Below are 15,309 nucleotides of genomic sequence, written 5' to 3'. Positions count from 1 at the left end.
ATCGCTCGCCTCCTGGCTTCACCGCTCCTGGCCGGCGGCCAACTCTGAGAGCGCCATTTTGGGATTCCAGATCGGCAGATCGGGTAGGACTCATCTAAAACTTTGTCTCCCACTTTTCTCCCAGAGCTGTACATTTCCTCATTTCCCCTTCCCTTGTAAATAAACCTTTTATTAACCTTTCACGTGTGCCTGCAGTAGAGCATTGACAAGTCCTTTTAAGCGCGCGGGCGAGGACCCACAGTCAGGCACCCTGTTTTGTATCGGGGTTGCTCTACAACAGTCTCATATGATTCCATTTGTTTTTTTTTTTTTTTGCTTTTGTTTCGTTGGAGCACAGAAGACATTATGGGCAGTGAAAATACTCTAATGATGGACACAGGTCACTGTACATTTGTCCAACAACACCCACAGAACGGACAACACCAGAGTGAACCCAAAGGGAAACCATGACTTTGGCGACTATGACGTGCGGGTCCATCACAGGTAACACACGTGCCAGTCTGGTCTTAACACGTGATTTGGTCGTGATGTGTGAGGAGTGTTATAAGTTGAGTAATGTAGTGTAATTTACTTTGAAAGCATATTTCATGCACATACAAGAACATTTAAATAACACTCAAGGACACACATAAGTAAGTCACCCCCCCCAACACCCCAGTCAGCTAGGACATCTGCTCAAAGGCAGTTAGTGATTTATCATTTCTCTTCTCAAAAAAAAAAAAAAAAAAAAAATATATATATATATATATATATATATATATATATATATATATCTCCATGCTTCTGTCTGGACAGCAATGCTTGTTTTCCTGTCAGTACAGGAGTTCAGGACACAGAGTGGGGAAAACATTTGCAAATCATGAATCTGATCAAGGACTGTATCTAGAATTTACAAAATAACGCTTAAAACTCAATGAGCAGAAAGAAATAACACAATTTTTAAAGGGACAAAAACAGTGTTGTAAATGAGTGGTGCCTCATTTGAAAAATGGACAAAAGACTTTAGCAGACACGTCACCAAGAAGAGACACAGACGACAAGGAAGAACATGAACAGAGGCTCAGCATCACAGGGCACTAGGGAAAGACAAAAAGAACAACAGTGACGCCATCACACCTGGTAGGGGCTGAAAAATGCAAACCCTGCACAGGTGCTGCCCAGGATGTGGACAACAGGAGCCTCAACACTGCCTGCAGGAATGCAAAAGGGTGCGGTCACTGTGAAAGATCTTTGACAGTTTCTTTGAAAACCCAAAAACCTGACATACAGCCCAGCGATCACTGACCCAGCTAGTTACCCAAGTAATTTGAAAACTTATATTTGGGGGCCTCCATGGAGGCACAAGGGGTTAAGATGCAACCTATGACGCTGTGTGCAATTGGGGAGGTGACCCACATGGCGCAGCAGACCTCTCTTGACTCGTCCACTGCACCCCTCAACAGAGTATTTCAGTTAGCTGCCTGTTCTGCCCCCCACTCTGTCTCTGGTGAATCCTCTCAACCCCCGCATCTCTGGCCTTTACCCCAGTTCTTGTATGCATAAATAAATAAATCTTTTAAAAAATGAAAACTTTTATTAAAAAAAAACTCTGCGTGCATGTAAATGGTTTTTTCTACTTTTTTTTTAAGTTTTTTTTTTAATATTCCCCATATAATTGTACCCCCCTCATTTTGACCCCAATCCTTCTTCTCCCCTCCCCCCCATAGTGTGTCTCTGGTTTATAGTTGCTTGTTGATTTTGATTTTTTCTTTATTATAGTTATTCTTTTTCCTAGTCTCTTATTTAGGTTTTCTAGATTCCTGCTATGAGTGAGACCATCCGGTATTTTTCTTTTTCTTTCTGGCTTATTTTGCTGAGCATGATCCCTTCCAGCTCCATCCATGTTGCTGCAAATTGAATGTGTTTATCTTTTTCGATTGCTGAGTAATATTCCATTGTGTATATGTACCACATCTTCTTGATCCAGTCATCTATTTTTGGGCATTTGGATTGTTTCCATAGCTTAGCTATTGTAAATAGTGCTGCTATAAACATAGGGGTGCAGGTGCCCTTTGGAATTAATGTTTCTGTGTCATTTGGGTAAATACCTAGAAGTGGAATCATGCATGTAAATGTTTATAGCAGCACACCCATAAGTGTGAGCTGCCCATAGTGACTTCCTTCCAAAGACAACAGCCTCTAAATAAATGGGAAAAAGAAGCTTTTCAGGAAGAAATCTGGGAAAGTGTGCCTTAGCCAGGTGTTGAAGGTTAACACCATCAGTGATGAGTCAGGTGGACATAATGAGCACTGCCGTGGTGAGTGGACAATGTCCCTGCACCCCTGGAGTCTGCTTCCCCAAACCCACAGTTCCAGTCAAAACAAAAAACCTAAATTGAGGGACAATAGTCCTGAGCAGTGTTCCTTGGAGGCTAAGAGTAGGAAATTTAGCGTGGAGGGGTCACAAGACCTGAAACTGGAGGTGGGGGTAGAAGGGATTAACATAGTCATTGAATCAATTATGGAAATGAAAATCCGCTGTGGGCCAACTGCTATAGCAAGTATCAGATGCTACAGGAAGTATAAGGAGGTGCAGACCAGAGGTGGGATACAGGGATGGAGCCACTGCAGAGACTCGCTGCTCCTGACAAATCAGCTCAGTCACACCATAGAAGCAATTAATTTAACAACAGATGACAATTGCACAAAGGAATGAGCCCTCCCAACTAGAACACTACCTCAGTGCCCTTTTTTCCCCTGTGAAGAGGCAACTCTGCTCCCAGGGCTCCGCCTGGGGCCTGCAGGCTTCTCCTCACACACCCGCCCTCTCCAGGGGCAGCTGCTCCTGCCTGCTCTCTGCACAAGAATCATCTTCTTTCCTTGTGTGTGTGTGTGTGTGTGTGTGTGCCCTCACGCCACTGAGAGGAGGACTCTGGTGAAGCTTTTCTCAGAGGTGACCCAAGAACCCCCATCTGTGACCCCAGCACCTCTCCCAAACATCACTCCTCACCAGTGTCAATGTTATAAAAACAAGGAAAGTCTGAGAAACTGTCATCCAGGCAAACTGGATGGGATTATGGAGCATCAAATGGACATTAGTAAAAACTGAAATGAAAGTGTGGCGTTTAGTAATTATGTCAACATTGCTGCAGTAGTTAAAAAAAAAAACAAAAAAAACAAAAAAAACTGTACTCATGTAGGATTGTTATAGGGCAGGGAGAGGGCAGCCCAAACCCCACAAACCTGCCTATTCTATGTAGGGTTCTGCCATCTGCCGCATCAACACAAAACATATGAGACTTTAATGGGAAGGAACTTTAATACAATTAGGAAACAATACAGGAAAGGCAAAGAATCTAGTTTCTAAATCAAGCACCCGAAGTTACCCGTCCCCTCGTGGGTTAAAGTCCATCCAAATGGGATTGGCCCAGAGCAAGGCCCCAAAACCTGCCACAAGTCTAAAGCATCTTCCAGTGGGGACCCACAGAAAAGGATCAGAAACAACCAGAGAAGCCCGCAAGGAAAAGAGCAAAATCAACATCAAGATAAAAGCTGCCATTGTCACCTCCCCATGGGTCTCACCCACATCTGTGTCACCCAGTCCACGACCAAAAGACAAGCGCAGTTTCTTCACGTGTCTCTAGGCTCCATGCGCCTCCTCCAGGTCTCCTTCTGGCTCCATCCTCCTTCCTCAGTCTCCTCTGCAGCCTCTTCATTTCCTGCTCAGCTCCACCCTCCCTTGGGTGGGGCAGGAAACCTAGAACCTCCCCCTTTCCTGGGGACCACCCTGTTACAGGATGTTAACAAAATGGAAATGATGTGGGACAAACAAGACCTGCACCGCCTTTGCAACTTTTCTGTAAATCGAACAGTATTCTTTAAATGTTATTTTTTAAAATACTCTCAATATTTAATAGGTTATGGAAGGGAATATTTTCTTTTCCAGTTTTCCCAGGGATCAACATCCAGGGACAGGAGAAAAGCGTTCTGAGAAGAAAAGCTGGAAACCTCACACCCACGGCCGGCTCCGGAGTCTCCTCTCCTCTGAGCCCTGCTGCTCTGACTCCTCACAGAGCATCTCACCCCCAGGACTCCGCCCTCCAGGACCCCCAACTCTGCCCACCTCAGCCCCCGCCCCGTCCTGGCGGCTCCACCAGAATCCGGAGCAGCGCGGCAGCGCCCCCGTGTGGCCACAGGGCTGAGCACAGGAGCCCAGAGCTGCCCTTTCTCCTGCTCAGCCAGGCCCTCCCCAGGCTCCCTGGGCCCGCGGCGGCAGGACAGGGATCTGCACACAAGGGGGCGCCCAAGTCCAGTGTCAGGTCAGAAGTCCCCAAATTTTCTTAGTCCTGTGGACAAAGGACAAAAGCAGGTTTCCAGGTCATAACAGCTGATTCCCAGATTATGGGCTGATCCCCAAATATAGAGGTTCCTTTCGTCTTGGGTGGATCCCTGGACTCCAGCGTCTCTGTCATTTGCTTCCAGGGGTGAAAGCGCCTCCTCCTGGGAATTAACATTCAGTTCTACCCAGGAGCCCAGGTCCTCGCCCAGGAAAAGGACAAGGTTCCAGGAAAACGCCAAGACCCTGGGGCCAACCACCCATCCACGTCTTGCAGCAGGGGGGAGCAGGAGTGATCAGAGCCGGGGAGAGACCCGGGGAGCTGGTGGTGGTGTGTGGTGGATCATTGGTGGAAGGGCCGCACCTAAGAAGAACAGTAACTATAGAAAGATGACCCACGTTGTAAGGAAATAAATATACATCTTTTAAAAATTTTCCATCCCTGAATGAGGGGAGGTTGAGGAGAGCCCCCAGGGCATGACTAGGAAGCCGGGGAGACTCCTGGAAATGGAGCAGAGGATGAACATGGGGACTAGGGGATGGGGCCCAAAAGGAGTGGTGGGGGCACCAGGAAGGGTGGGGCCAGGAAGGGGCAGCATCAGGGACACTGTGAGGGGAAGGTCTGTGTGGGTGACGCGGCTCTGGCTGGGGCTGGGAGAGTCTCTGTCTCCCCTGGTGGGACTGCAGAGGGGCTGGAGCTGTAACTGACCAGGGAACTACTGAAGTTCTGGGCCTTTCCTGTCCAGGCAGGGCTGGTGTGACTCAAACACGCACACTCAGGCTGATGAAGGAGAGAGAGGAGGAGAGGACAGATGGTTAGGAGGACGCCCCCATTTCCTGAGCCACAACATCCTCCCCAACTCCCCAATGCTGGGGTGACAGAGAGATTCCTGGAATCAAGAGGAGGTGATTCAGGGAATCTAGAGGAGAAAGGCCTGTGCTGCTCTGGAGGACCAGCCCTGGTGGCTGATTCTGGGACTCCAGGGCTCCACTCCCTGCAGGCGGGTCAGAATCAGCCCTGCTCACAGCTCCAGGCTGCTGACAGCCCCTCTGTGCCATGACCCTGCAGACACCGCTCTGGGGATAGTATAAAGAAACAAAACAGCCAAATTAAATGGGAATCTAAAAACAGTAGAACAAATTTTTTAAAATCACGTATTTTGAATGACACTTCAGGGGACGTGGAATCCTTGTCTGACAGCTCATTGCAATCAGGACCTTGACCGTCACGTGAGCTACTCTGGCCTCCACTGTTTCTTGTGAGAAAACAGCCACTGATCACTTTATCGACTGAATATTTAACTGGTTTGTACCAAATCACTTCCTACTTTGCACCTAAAGCAAAGATCTGGCGTCTCCACAGTCTCTGAGGGGGAGGCGGCAGGAGGGGCCTCCCTCAGAGGCTCCAGCTCTGGGTCCCATGAGGCTGTGATGGGGACAAGATGTTGGCGGATCTGAACGGCCGTGATCAGCGTGGAAGGACCTGCCTCAGAGCTCAGGCATGTGGCTCCTGGAGAAAACCCTCAGGTCCTTGTCCTGTGGGCATCCCCTTAGCTGAGGGTCCACCGTGTGCAGGGAGTCACCCCAGAGAGGGACCAGGGGGGAGTCCACGCGGGAAGTCTCAGCCCCAGTGAGCCTGACTCTGTGACGTGGTGCGTCCCTTCTGCTTCATTCTCCTCACGAGGAAGAGCCAGCGAGTCAGACACACTCCCGGGGGGAGCTGTCTCCCCTCCTGTGTATCAGAGAATTGGTGGAAAATTGAAAACCAACACAGTAGACCTTCTAGACACTCATTATTTCCATTCTGCCCACATGAAAAATAAGCTGCCTCCCACCCAAGGCCCCTAAAAGTGTCTCCCATCACAGAAGCAGCGTGACGTCAGCATCTCATCGCGTGACTCAGGACCACGGAGATGAGGCGCCTTGACAGCTTCTGTGCAATGAAACCGTCTGTGCTCAGCATCTCGTGGGCTCAGGCAGTTTCTTACTCCACAAGCCCTCGATGAGGATACAGTGGAGGACAGACACAGGGCAACTTGTAGACCCATTTTTTAATGTTTTTAAAGCAAATTTATTGAGATACAAGTTTTGACCATTGAGTAATTTGTTGAAGACTCACCTGTCATGTCCTTTAGGTAAGTGCAGAGCAGGACAATCATCCCATACTCTACCTTGAGTACATCTCCATCACCACAACAATCTTGTTTCCTGGGCCAGGCCCATGGGCACCACCCCTACCTTCCCCTCCCCAGCCCTGGGCAGCCAGAGCCCACTCTCTGCCTCTGGGGACGGGCCAGGGAACTTCTCTATAAACACATCCCAGGCGACTCTGCTGACACAGGATATGGAGACTGAGGGGTTATGGCAGTGCCCAGGTCAGAACCTCAGCCACCTGGCTAATGTTTGGGCCTCTGGACCGACACCATCCTCCAAACGGACCAGAGGACCAAGGAGGCAGTGACCCTGGAGCCCTTACCACCCGCTCCAGATACCACACATTTCTTGCCTGGATTTGACTGAAGACAAAAGCACAGTAGTAAGTCATCATGTCATCACCCTTTATGGAAATGAATTGAACTCACCAAAGAACAAGACAGAGTGACTGGTTGTACCAAAAACAAAACCCAACTTGATGCTGCCTCCAGGAGACAGGATCAAAACAGCCCCACTGCGGGAGACAGGTATAGGCCAGGATGCTTCAGGAGCTGCCCAGTGTGGACAGTTCACACCCGCACTGCTGGAGAAGCCAAGACAGGGGGAGGATCCTGCAGGCGTGATTGTATTTTTTTTTTATATTCTTCTTTTTTTAATTTTTTACTTCGCTTTTCACTTGTAAACACTATTTGCTTTCCCCCACCCCCCTTAGGTGTAGTCCCCATAGAGTTTCCTTCTCCAAGGCACCCGTGCACCATCACCTCAGTCCCCTGTGCTCCTCCCTCCCTCCCTCTGGTCCTTCTACTGCCTCCTTCCCTGCAGGATGTCTCTGATTAAGGCCTTTGACTTAGGATCCCACACATTTCTTTGGGGATTCTGAGGCAAGAGTAGTGGTACTGGAGGAACCAGACAATGACCAGGATGCCGCAGGCCATGAGGATGGCACTAAGCTCCCCCCACCCTCGCTGGGAGAGCCAGGACGTGCCCCAGAGAATGCAGCCTGTGCAGGCGATCCTGAGCTCACACCAGGCCTGCGGAAGAATGCAGCACTGGCCAGCTTCCTGCAGGTTAAAGTGAGGGAGCTAAGGCAACAGCAGCTCTGCCTGGGGAAGCAGGCCCTACAGGGATCCATAGCACAAGCTGAGGGTGCTCACCTGACACCACCCCACAGGGGACCCAGACCCTTGCCCCTGTCCTGCCTGTCCACATCAGGGACAACTAACCATTCAGCACTTCTGCACCGCCAACTTCTCCTCCTCCATCTCCCTAGCCACATGTCTTTCTTTAACTTCTCCAAGGCCTCTACCCACAGACACCTGGCCCTTCTCTTGTAGTTCCAAATCTTGGTCTCCTAATTTATTTCAAGTTATTTTCATGTATTTCCTCCAAGATTTCTTGTTCAGTGTACAAATGATAATACACTTGTTCTCTCTTCACCCAAGTTGTCTACTCCTTTGATGTCCATTCCCTTCACAGGGCTGACCTCCTCCTCACTGTGGCCTTGCAGATGACCAACTCCTCAGTGGGAGCCATTAAGCCAAACCACTACTGCCCAGCCCTCTCAGGCCATGATGCCCTCACCTGCCTGCCACCTCTGTTCCCATTGCTGCCTGGGGATTCCCAGGGAAGGAACCAAATAAATGATGACTTTGGGATCATCCCAACCACACATTAGATAGCATACATGGTATCTGTCCATTTGGGCTGGTTGGACCTCCGTGGTGGCCTAGGGGTAAAGTCTCAGCACTTTCATGGCTGAGTCCTGAGTCAAGCCCAGGCCAGGGAGCAAACCCATCTATGGTGCAGCAGACCCCTCATGTCTTGCCCACAGTTCTCCCCAGTGGTGTAATTCAGTCAATCTGCCTGTTGTGAATCACACTCTGTCTCTGCTGAATCCTGAAATCCCTCCACACCTCTGGCCTAAACCCCAATAATTCTACACTCAAAGAAAAATGATTACTTGCCATCTCTTGAATTTTAGGTATACAGTAGAGTAGGGTAAATGACTAATAGCTAATCAAATCAGATTTATATCACAACATCAGTGTAATCAGGACAGTATTACTATTGTATCCAACAGTCCATGTTATGAACACGTGTCTATAGAAGAATGTAGTTTAGGAAGAGGGTGTCATCCAGAGCGGAGCTGTAATGGGATATCCAACTTTACAATTTCATTGAATAGATTGTTGTCTATTATGGAATTATAATTATTAGGACACAAATGATCATTGTTGAATTATAGATATCTTGATGCCAGGTTGTAGGTCATTAGGTAAAGCTTGTGACGTGTAGATGGCAGCACATAGTGCCGGATTTTGTCTGCAGATCTGGAAATATCCAGTGGTTAATATTTGAAGATAACTCGCCTCTTGGGCCATGTTTCTGCTGAACCCTGTTGTCAAGCCCTGCAAACAGTGGCTCCGCATGGCCAGAGATGGATCAGCAGCCCTCAGGGCTGGTGCCTGGACCGTGGCCAGAACAGGCAGAGCACAGAGCTGTCCTGTGCCTCCCAGCAGGCCCTCTGTTCAGGTTCTGTGCTTCGTGATAGCTCAGCCCACGTGTTTAGACGGAGGTTCCATCAATAAAACCTTGCATTAGACTCCAGGGCCAAATTCAGGGCCTCCTCCCAGGGCCCAGTTTGTTTACACGCAACATGGATTGTGGCCGTCCAGGTCATTTTCATCAACATTCAGGCACCCTGGAGCCAGGAAGGGCCTCTGTCCCCATGGGGTGCACCCATCCCCTCACTCACTCTCACTGCCCTCACTGGAGAGCACAGGGCACATCCAGTCCTCCCCTCCCAGCAACCCTGCCCCACAGCACCTCAGCTGTATGAACTCTGCCCGACCGGCAGAAGAACCCTGGCATCTCCAACTTGTTCTCACGGGGTGCCGCAGGGCCTGGGGACTGTCTGATCACCTAAGGGGAGCTGAGCTAGAGTCAGCAGCACTCAGGGAGCCCAGAGAGAAACAGAGGGGGACACAGAACACTGGGGCAGAAACGGGCATGAAGAGAAGGACCGGGACAAACAGAGAGAAGGAGCTGAGGACGGACCAAAAAGGCAGAGAGAAAAATCAGAGTGAGAGGAACACAGAGACAGAAGAAAGGGAGAGTCAGCTAGCGTGGACAGGACAGCAAGGAGCTAATCACTGTAGGAGTGGACACCCCATGCCTCGGGCCTCATCATCCAGCCGTAACCCAGCCCTCAGTAAATAACACTGCCGGACAGGGTCAGCAGACATCTGCCAGCAAGGATGCCCTGGGAACACTGTGGCCGGCACTCGCAGGATGTGTGTGGCTCTGGCCCTTTGATTCAGGCCCACAAGACCCCTGTAGGGCACGGCCAGAGAGGAGCAGGGCTGAGTTTGGGTGGATTCCACCTCTCAGGAGAACAGGCACACCGGGTGGGAGATGACTCTGCCCCCAGCAGGGCTGGCCGAGCCTGGGTGAGGGGTGTGCAGGTGCCCTCCCCAAGGGGGGACTCTCCAAGTGCTGTGAGCCTGACACCAACCACCCTCCAAGGGCAGCAGAGAGGAGTGGCCCACTCCCCAGGACTGCCCCAGGGAGAGGCTCCATACTCTGGAGCTCCTCCAGGCCCATGGAAGACAGAAGCGTGGAGTTGCTGATACTGCCGGGCCTGCAGGGCCTCATCCTCCTGGCAGGGAGGATGAGCCAGGTGAGCAGCCAGAGGCCAGAGTCCCCAGCAGGGGCCCTGGCTAAGACTCACCATCCAAGGGCTCGGGGAGGCTGTGTTGCTGTCAGTGTTGTGGACTGGGCTTGGCATGGAGGGTGAACAGGAAAGGCCCAGGTAGCCATAGGGATGGGGGGTGGGGGGCATCTGTCTGAGCAGGAAGTCCAGAGAAGGGGACCCAGGAAGTGACATCACCTCCATGAGATGACACGGCACAGAACTCAGAACGCTGGTCCCCAGGCAGCTGGGTTCTGAACACAAACTCTACCCGGCTCACGTGACTGGTATTCCTGGTCCAGGCATCATGCTTTCTTGCTGTATGCCCAGGTCCCCCCACAGTGACCCCAGAGGTCCCTGAAACGCATGTCACCCTCTGCTGAAAGGCATGAGGAGCCTGTGATGACATCTCAGGCCAGCAGGTGGCACTGACCCTAAGGAAATCAGGGGGACCCTGGGGACAGGTCAGGCCACACCAGGGCTCTCTTGACCCCACCCCTCCCTTTCCCCCATGAGTGCAGGTGTGCAAGCTGTGAGAGTGAGTGTGTGCGTGCTCAAGGAAGGAGGGTCTGGCCCACCCAGGAGGTGCGTGATGTCTATACCAGGACCAGCCTGGATGGTGGTGGGACCTTGAGAGTCATGGCCGCTCCCTCTTGCCCCAGCTCGGTGCTACCCAGCAGGTGTGTCTGCTTGCTCCCAGAAGGTGCTCTGTGTCCAGGAAACTGAGGAGGCCCAGGGAGTGCATTTCAGGGACAGGCCTCCCTCAGCCTAGTGTGGGATCCCACCCAGAGCAGAGCCCAGTTTGAAGCACACCCCCAACATTGAGCTTGCTGCACATGTCCATAGGAATTGGCTGGAGTCCATAAAGCCTATGGAGGAGCAGCCCAAGTGTGAGTGGCCTAGGCTAGTGCCCTGGCTTGACTGGGAGGGGTAGGGTCAGGTGCCATGGGAGGAGACCACACGGGCTGGATTTGGACCCTAAGCAGTATGATCTGGGACTTGTAGTTGCCAAATGTAGGGAACGAGACCCCCAAGGGCCCACTATCCTGGCGGGTTGGATGCCAATAGTCACCAGGGGTCCTGAAGGGACAGGAGAATCTGTTTCTGCATATGCGGTTCCAGAGCAACAGGAGAGCCCAAGCAGGCCTACTGAGTCAGGCAGAAAATGCCCAGGATGATCCCGGTGCCTCTGAGGTCACTGAACCCCTGCACAGTCAGCCTGAAACTCCCCAGAGTTCCCCAGGAGGTCTCCAAGATGCTGAACTAATACCAGCCCTGTTGGGGAAGCCAGGCCAGGACCTACAAACTGCAGGACAACCTGGTGGGCACAAACTCACACCACCAGTTTGTGGGGAGCCAGGCCCTAGCCAGGCCCCAGCAGGGCATGCTGGCATTGGTGTGTTCATACCAGCCTCACTGCGGGAGACAGGTATAGGCCAGGATGCTTCAGAAGCTGCCCAGTGTGGGCAGTTCACACCCCCACTGCTGGGGCAGCCAAGACAGGAGCAGGAGCCCGCAGGCTTGATTGTATTGTTTTTGATATTCTTCTTTTTTTATTTTTTACGTCATTTTTCACTTGCAAACACTCTTTGCTCCCCCCCACCCCTTCAGATACAGTCCCCTAGAGTTTCCTTCTGCAAGGCACCCGTGCACCATCACCGCAGTCCCCTGTGCTCCTCCCTCCCTCCCTCTGGTCCTTCTTCTGCCTCCTCCCCTGCAGGATGTCTCTGATTAAGGCCTCTGACTTGGGATCCTGCACACTTCTTTGAGGATTCTGAGGCAACAGGAGTATTGCAGGAGGAACCAGACAATGACCAGCCACCTCTGGCCAACATCCTGAAGATTCAAGAGAGGGTTCTAAGCCAGCAGCAGCCCTGCCTGGGGAACCAGCCCCTGCAGGGATCCTGCAGCAAAATAGAGGGTGCTCACCTGACACCACCCCTCCAAGGACACGGCCTATGGCCCTGGACCTGCCTGTCCACATCCAATGCAATTGGTGCCTCCACTCAGCACTGCTGACCCCAAACCTGTCCTCGCCCTCCTCCCGAACCACATGCCTTGTTTAGCTTCTACCGTGTCTCCACCCGAGACAACTGAGTCTTGTCTAGTTGTTGAAAATCTTTTGGTTTTAATTGTTTCAAGTTGAGGTTTCATATTCTTTCCATTCAGGTTTCTGGTTCATTGTGGAAATACTAATAAAGTTTGTTTCATTTCACTCAAGTTGTCTAATGCTTTGAAGTCCAGTCTCTTCACAGGCCTGGCCTCCTTTTACTTGCAGAAAATCATCTCCCCAGTGGAAACACTTTAGCCAAACCATTCACTTCCCTGGCCCTTCAATTCCCGATGCCCTCGCCTGCCTGCTGCCTCTGTTGCTAATCCTGCGGGGGGATTCCCAGCAAAGGAACCAAATAAGTTGTCATTTTAGGAATTTCCCAAATACACAATAGAGGTGGTATACATGGAACATGTAAATTTGGGGTTGTTGGGCCTTCATGGTAGCCTAGGAGTAAAGTCATGAGGAAAGTCATGAGGAGCCTGTGTCGACATCTCAGGCTAGCAGGCAGCACTGCCCCTAAGGTAACTAGGGGGACCCTGGGGACAGGTGAGGCCAGGCCAGGGCTCTGATGCCCCCCACCCCTCCCTTTCCCCCTGTGAGTGTGGGTTGCAAGCTGTGAGAGTGAGTGTGTGCGTCCTCAATGAAGGAGGGTCTGGCCCACCCAGGAAGTGTCTGATGTCTACACCAGGGTCAGCCTGGATGGTGGTGGGACCCTGAGAGTCATGGTGCTCCCTCTTGCCCCAGCTCGGTGCTACCCAGCAGGTGTGTCTGTTTGCTCCCAGAAGGTGCTCTGTGTCCAGGAAACTGAGGAGGCCCAGGGAGTGCATTTCAGTGGCTGGCCTCCCGTAGCCCCTCCCATGGCCCTCCCATAGCCCTCCCATCCCTGTGGGATCCCACCCAGAGCAGAGCCCAGTTTAAAGTGCACCCACAACATTGAGCTTGTCGCACATGTCCATAGGAACTGGCTAGAGTACATAAAGCCCATGGAGGAGCTGCCTGAGGGTGAGTGCCTAGACTGGTGCCCTGGCTTGACTGGGAGGGGTAGGGTCAGGTGCCATGGGAGGAGACCACACGGGCTGGATTTGGACCCTAAGCAGTATGACCTGGGACTTGTAGTTGCCAAATGCAGGGAACGAGACCCCCAAGGGCCCACTATCATGGGCTGGTCTCCTCTCAGGCTCTAGCATGTGCAACATGTCTGTTGCAAAGTCTGATGTGCGGCTGATTGTCCTCTTGCATCTCTAGCGCCTTCTCCAGGAGTTAACAGGGCACCCCCGTAGCCCAGGGGACAGGCCAAGAACCCAGCCAATTTGCTGATTGGAAGCCAACAGTCACCAGGGGACCTGAAGGGACACTAGAATCTGCTCCTGCATGTGCGGTTCCAGAGCAACAGGAGAGCCCAGCAGGCCTGCTGGGTCAGACAGAAAATGCCCATGGTGATCCTGTGGGCTCTGGGGTCACCAAATACATCAAGCCCATGGAGGAGCTGCCCGAGGGTGAGTGACCCAGGCTGGTGCCCTGTCTGGACTGGGAGTGATAGGGTCAGGTGCTATGGGTAGAGACCACACGGGCTGGATTTGGACCATAAGCAGTATGAGCTGGGACTTGTAATTGCCAAATGTAGGGAACCAGATCCCCCAAGGGCTCAATATCCTGGCCTGGTCGCCTCTCAGGGTCTAGCATGTGGTCTGTTGCAAAGTCTGGTGTGTGTATTTTTTATCATTATTTAAATGGTGACCAAATTTCATATAAAACTAAGGTTTTATTAAGTTTAAGAATGAGAATTTGTTAAATAATTAATATCACTTTCTCTAAAAATCATTGAGCTTGCAGGTTTACTTTTTGCTTCTAATTATAAGAAAACTAAAATTTAATGACATCTCACCTAAAAAAATTAAGACAATTAAAATATGTGTTTCTGTATGAGTTATCCAGGATAATAGGGTGGTCCCCAGGCAAAGGGGAAGTTCCAGGTTCCCTGCCCAACCCGAAGGAGGGTGGAGCTAACCGGGGAGAGAAGAAGTTACAGAGGAGAATGAGGAAGGAAGCAGGATGGAGCCAGAAGGAGACCTGGAGGAGGTGACAATGGCGGTTTTTGTCTTGATTTTTGTTTTACTCTTTTCCTCCCAAACTTGTCTGGTTGTTTCTGATCCTTTTCTGTGGGTCCCCTTGGAAGGTGCTTTAGACTTGGGACAGGCTTTGGGCCTTGCTCTGGGCCAATCCTGTTTGGGTGGAATTTTACCCACGAGGGGACAGGTAACTTTGGGTGATTTAGAAACTATATTCTTTACCTTTCCTGTATTGTTTACTAACTGTATTAATGTTACTTTTCATTAAAATCTCATGTTTTATGTTGATGCGGCGGATGGCAGAACCCATTTAGAGCAGGCAGGTTTGTGGTGTCTGGGCTGCCCTTCTCCCTGACCTCCAATAAATTCTTTGTCTTTTCTGTATTGTTTACTAATTGTGTTAAAGTTCCTTTCCATTAAAATCTTACATGTTTTGTGTTGATGCGGCAGATGGCAGAACCTATTTAGAGCAAGCAGCTTTGGGGGTTCTGGGATGATCTTCTCTGGCCCTGTAACAGACTGACTACTGCCACCTCCTGGAAGACAAGTGACAGGGCCCAAGGATGTCATCAGCTCCCCAGTGACGAGGTCTTTGTGGTTGAGCCTGGGGTAATCCTGGATGTCACTGGCAAGATATGAATTTTCTGATTGCTACGAGAGCCGCATACTCTGTACTCACCCAGCATTCTGGACCCGCCTTCCCCTCCTCACAAAATATAATAGGAATGGCCTTGATGGCGGACAGAATAGAAAGACTGGAACGGAGGTGCCCTAAGACCATAGCTGACTCACAAGGAGGTAGGGATAGAGGGAAATAGCATGACCATTAACCCAGCTGTAGAGGTCGTGACCCTTAGGCACCAGGGCCTTATCACAAGGCATGAGACCCAAGCAGGATCAGATGCTCTAGGGAGTGGAGCACAGACCAGAGGGAAAAGATACAGAGATTGGGCCCATCCTGGAATCTCCACTCCCCATCCTGGTATCTCCGGTCCCTCTTGGATTCTGAGTGGTTATCCAAAAT

At 51.1% G+C, this 15,309-nt stretch overlaps 1 protein-coding gene across 1 annotated transcript in view; it reads left to right on the top strand.

The window, feature by feature from the left end:
* LOC311188276 (patr class I histocompatibility antigen, A-108 alpha chain-like) overlaps positions 1-13,461 on the top strand; it is a gene marked incomplete at both ends in the record, with an annotated part of 169,272 nt that extends 155,811 nt beyond the window's left edge. The window contains one exon of the mRNA XM_084259416.1: positions 13,394-13,461. Within this exon, the coding sequence (XP_084115542.1) occupies positions 13,394-13,461 (68 nt within the window). The remainder of the gene's footprint in view (positions 1-13,393) is intronic.
* Positions 13,462-15,309: the final 1,848 nt, after the last annotated feature.

The sequence above is a fragment of the Talpa europaea genome, assembly GCF_964194135.1.
Source record: "Talpa europaea genome assembly, chromosome: 2".
NCBI classification, from domain to species: domain Eukaryota; kingdom Metazoa; phylum Chordata; class Mammalia; order Eulipotyphla; family Talpidae; genus Talpa; species Talpa europaea.
Note: the sequence above shows the minus strand (reverse complement) of the source record. Positions and strands in the feature narration are given on the sequence as shown.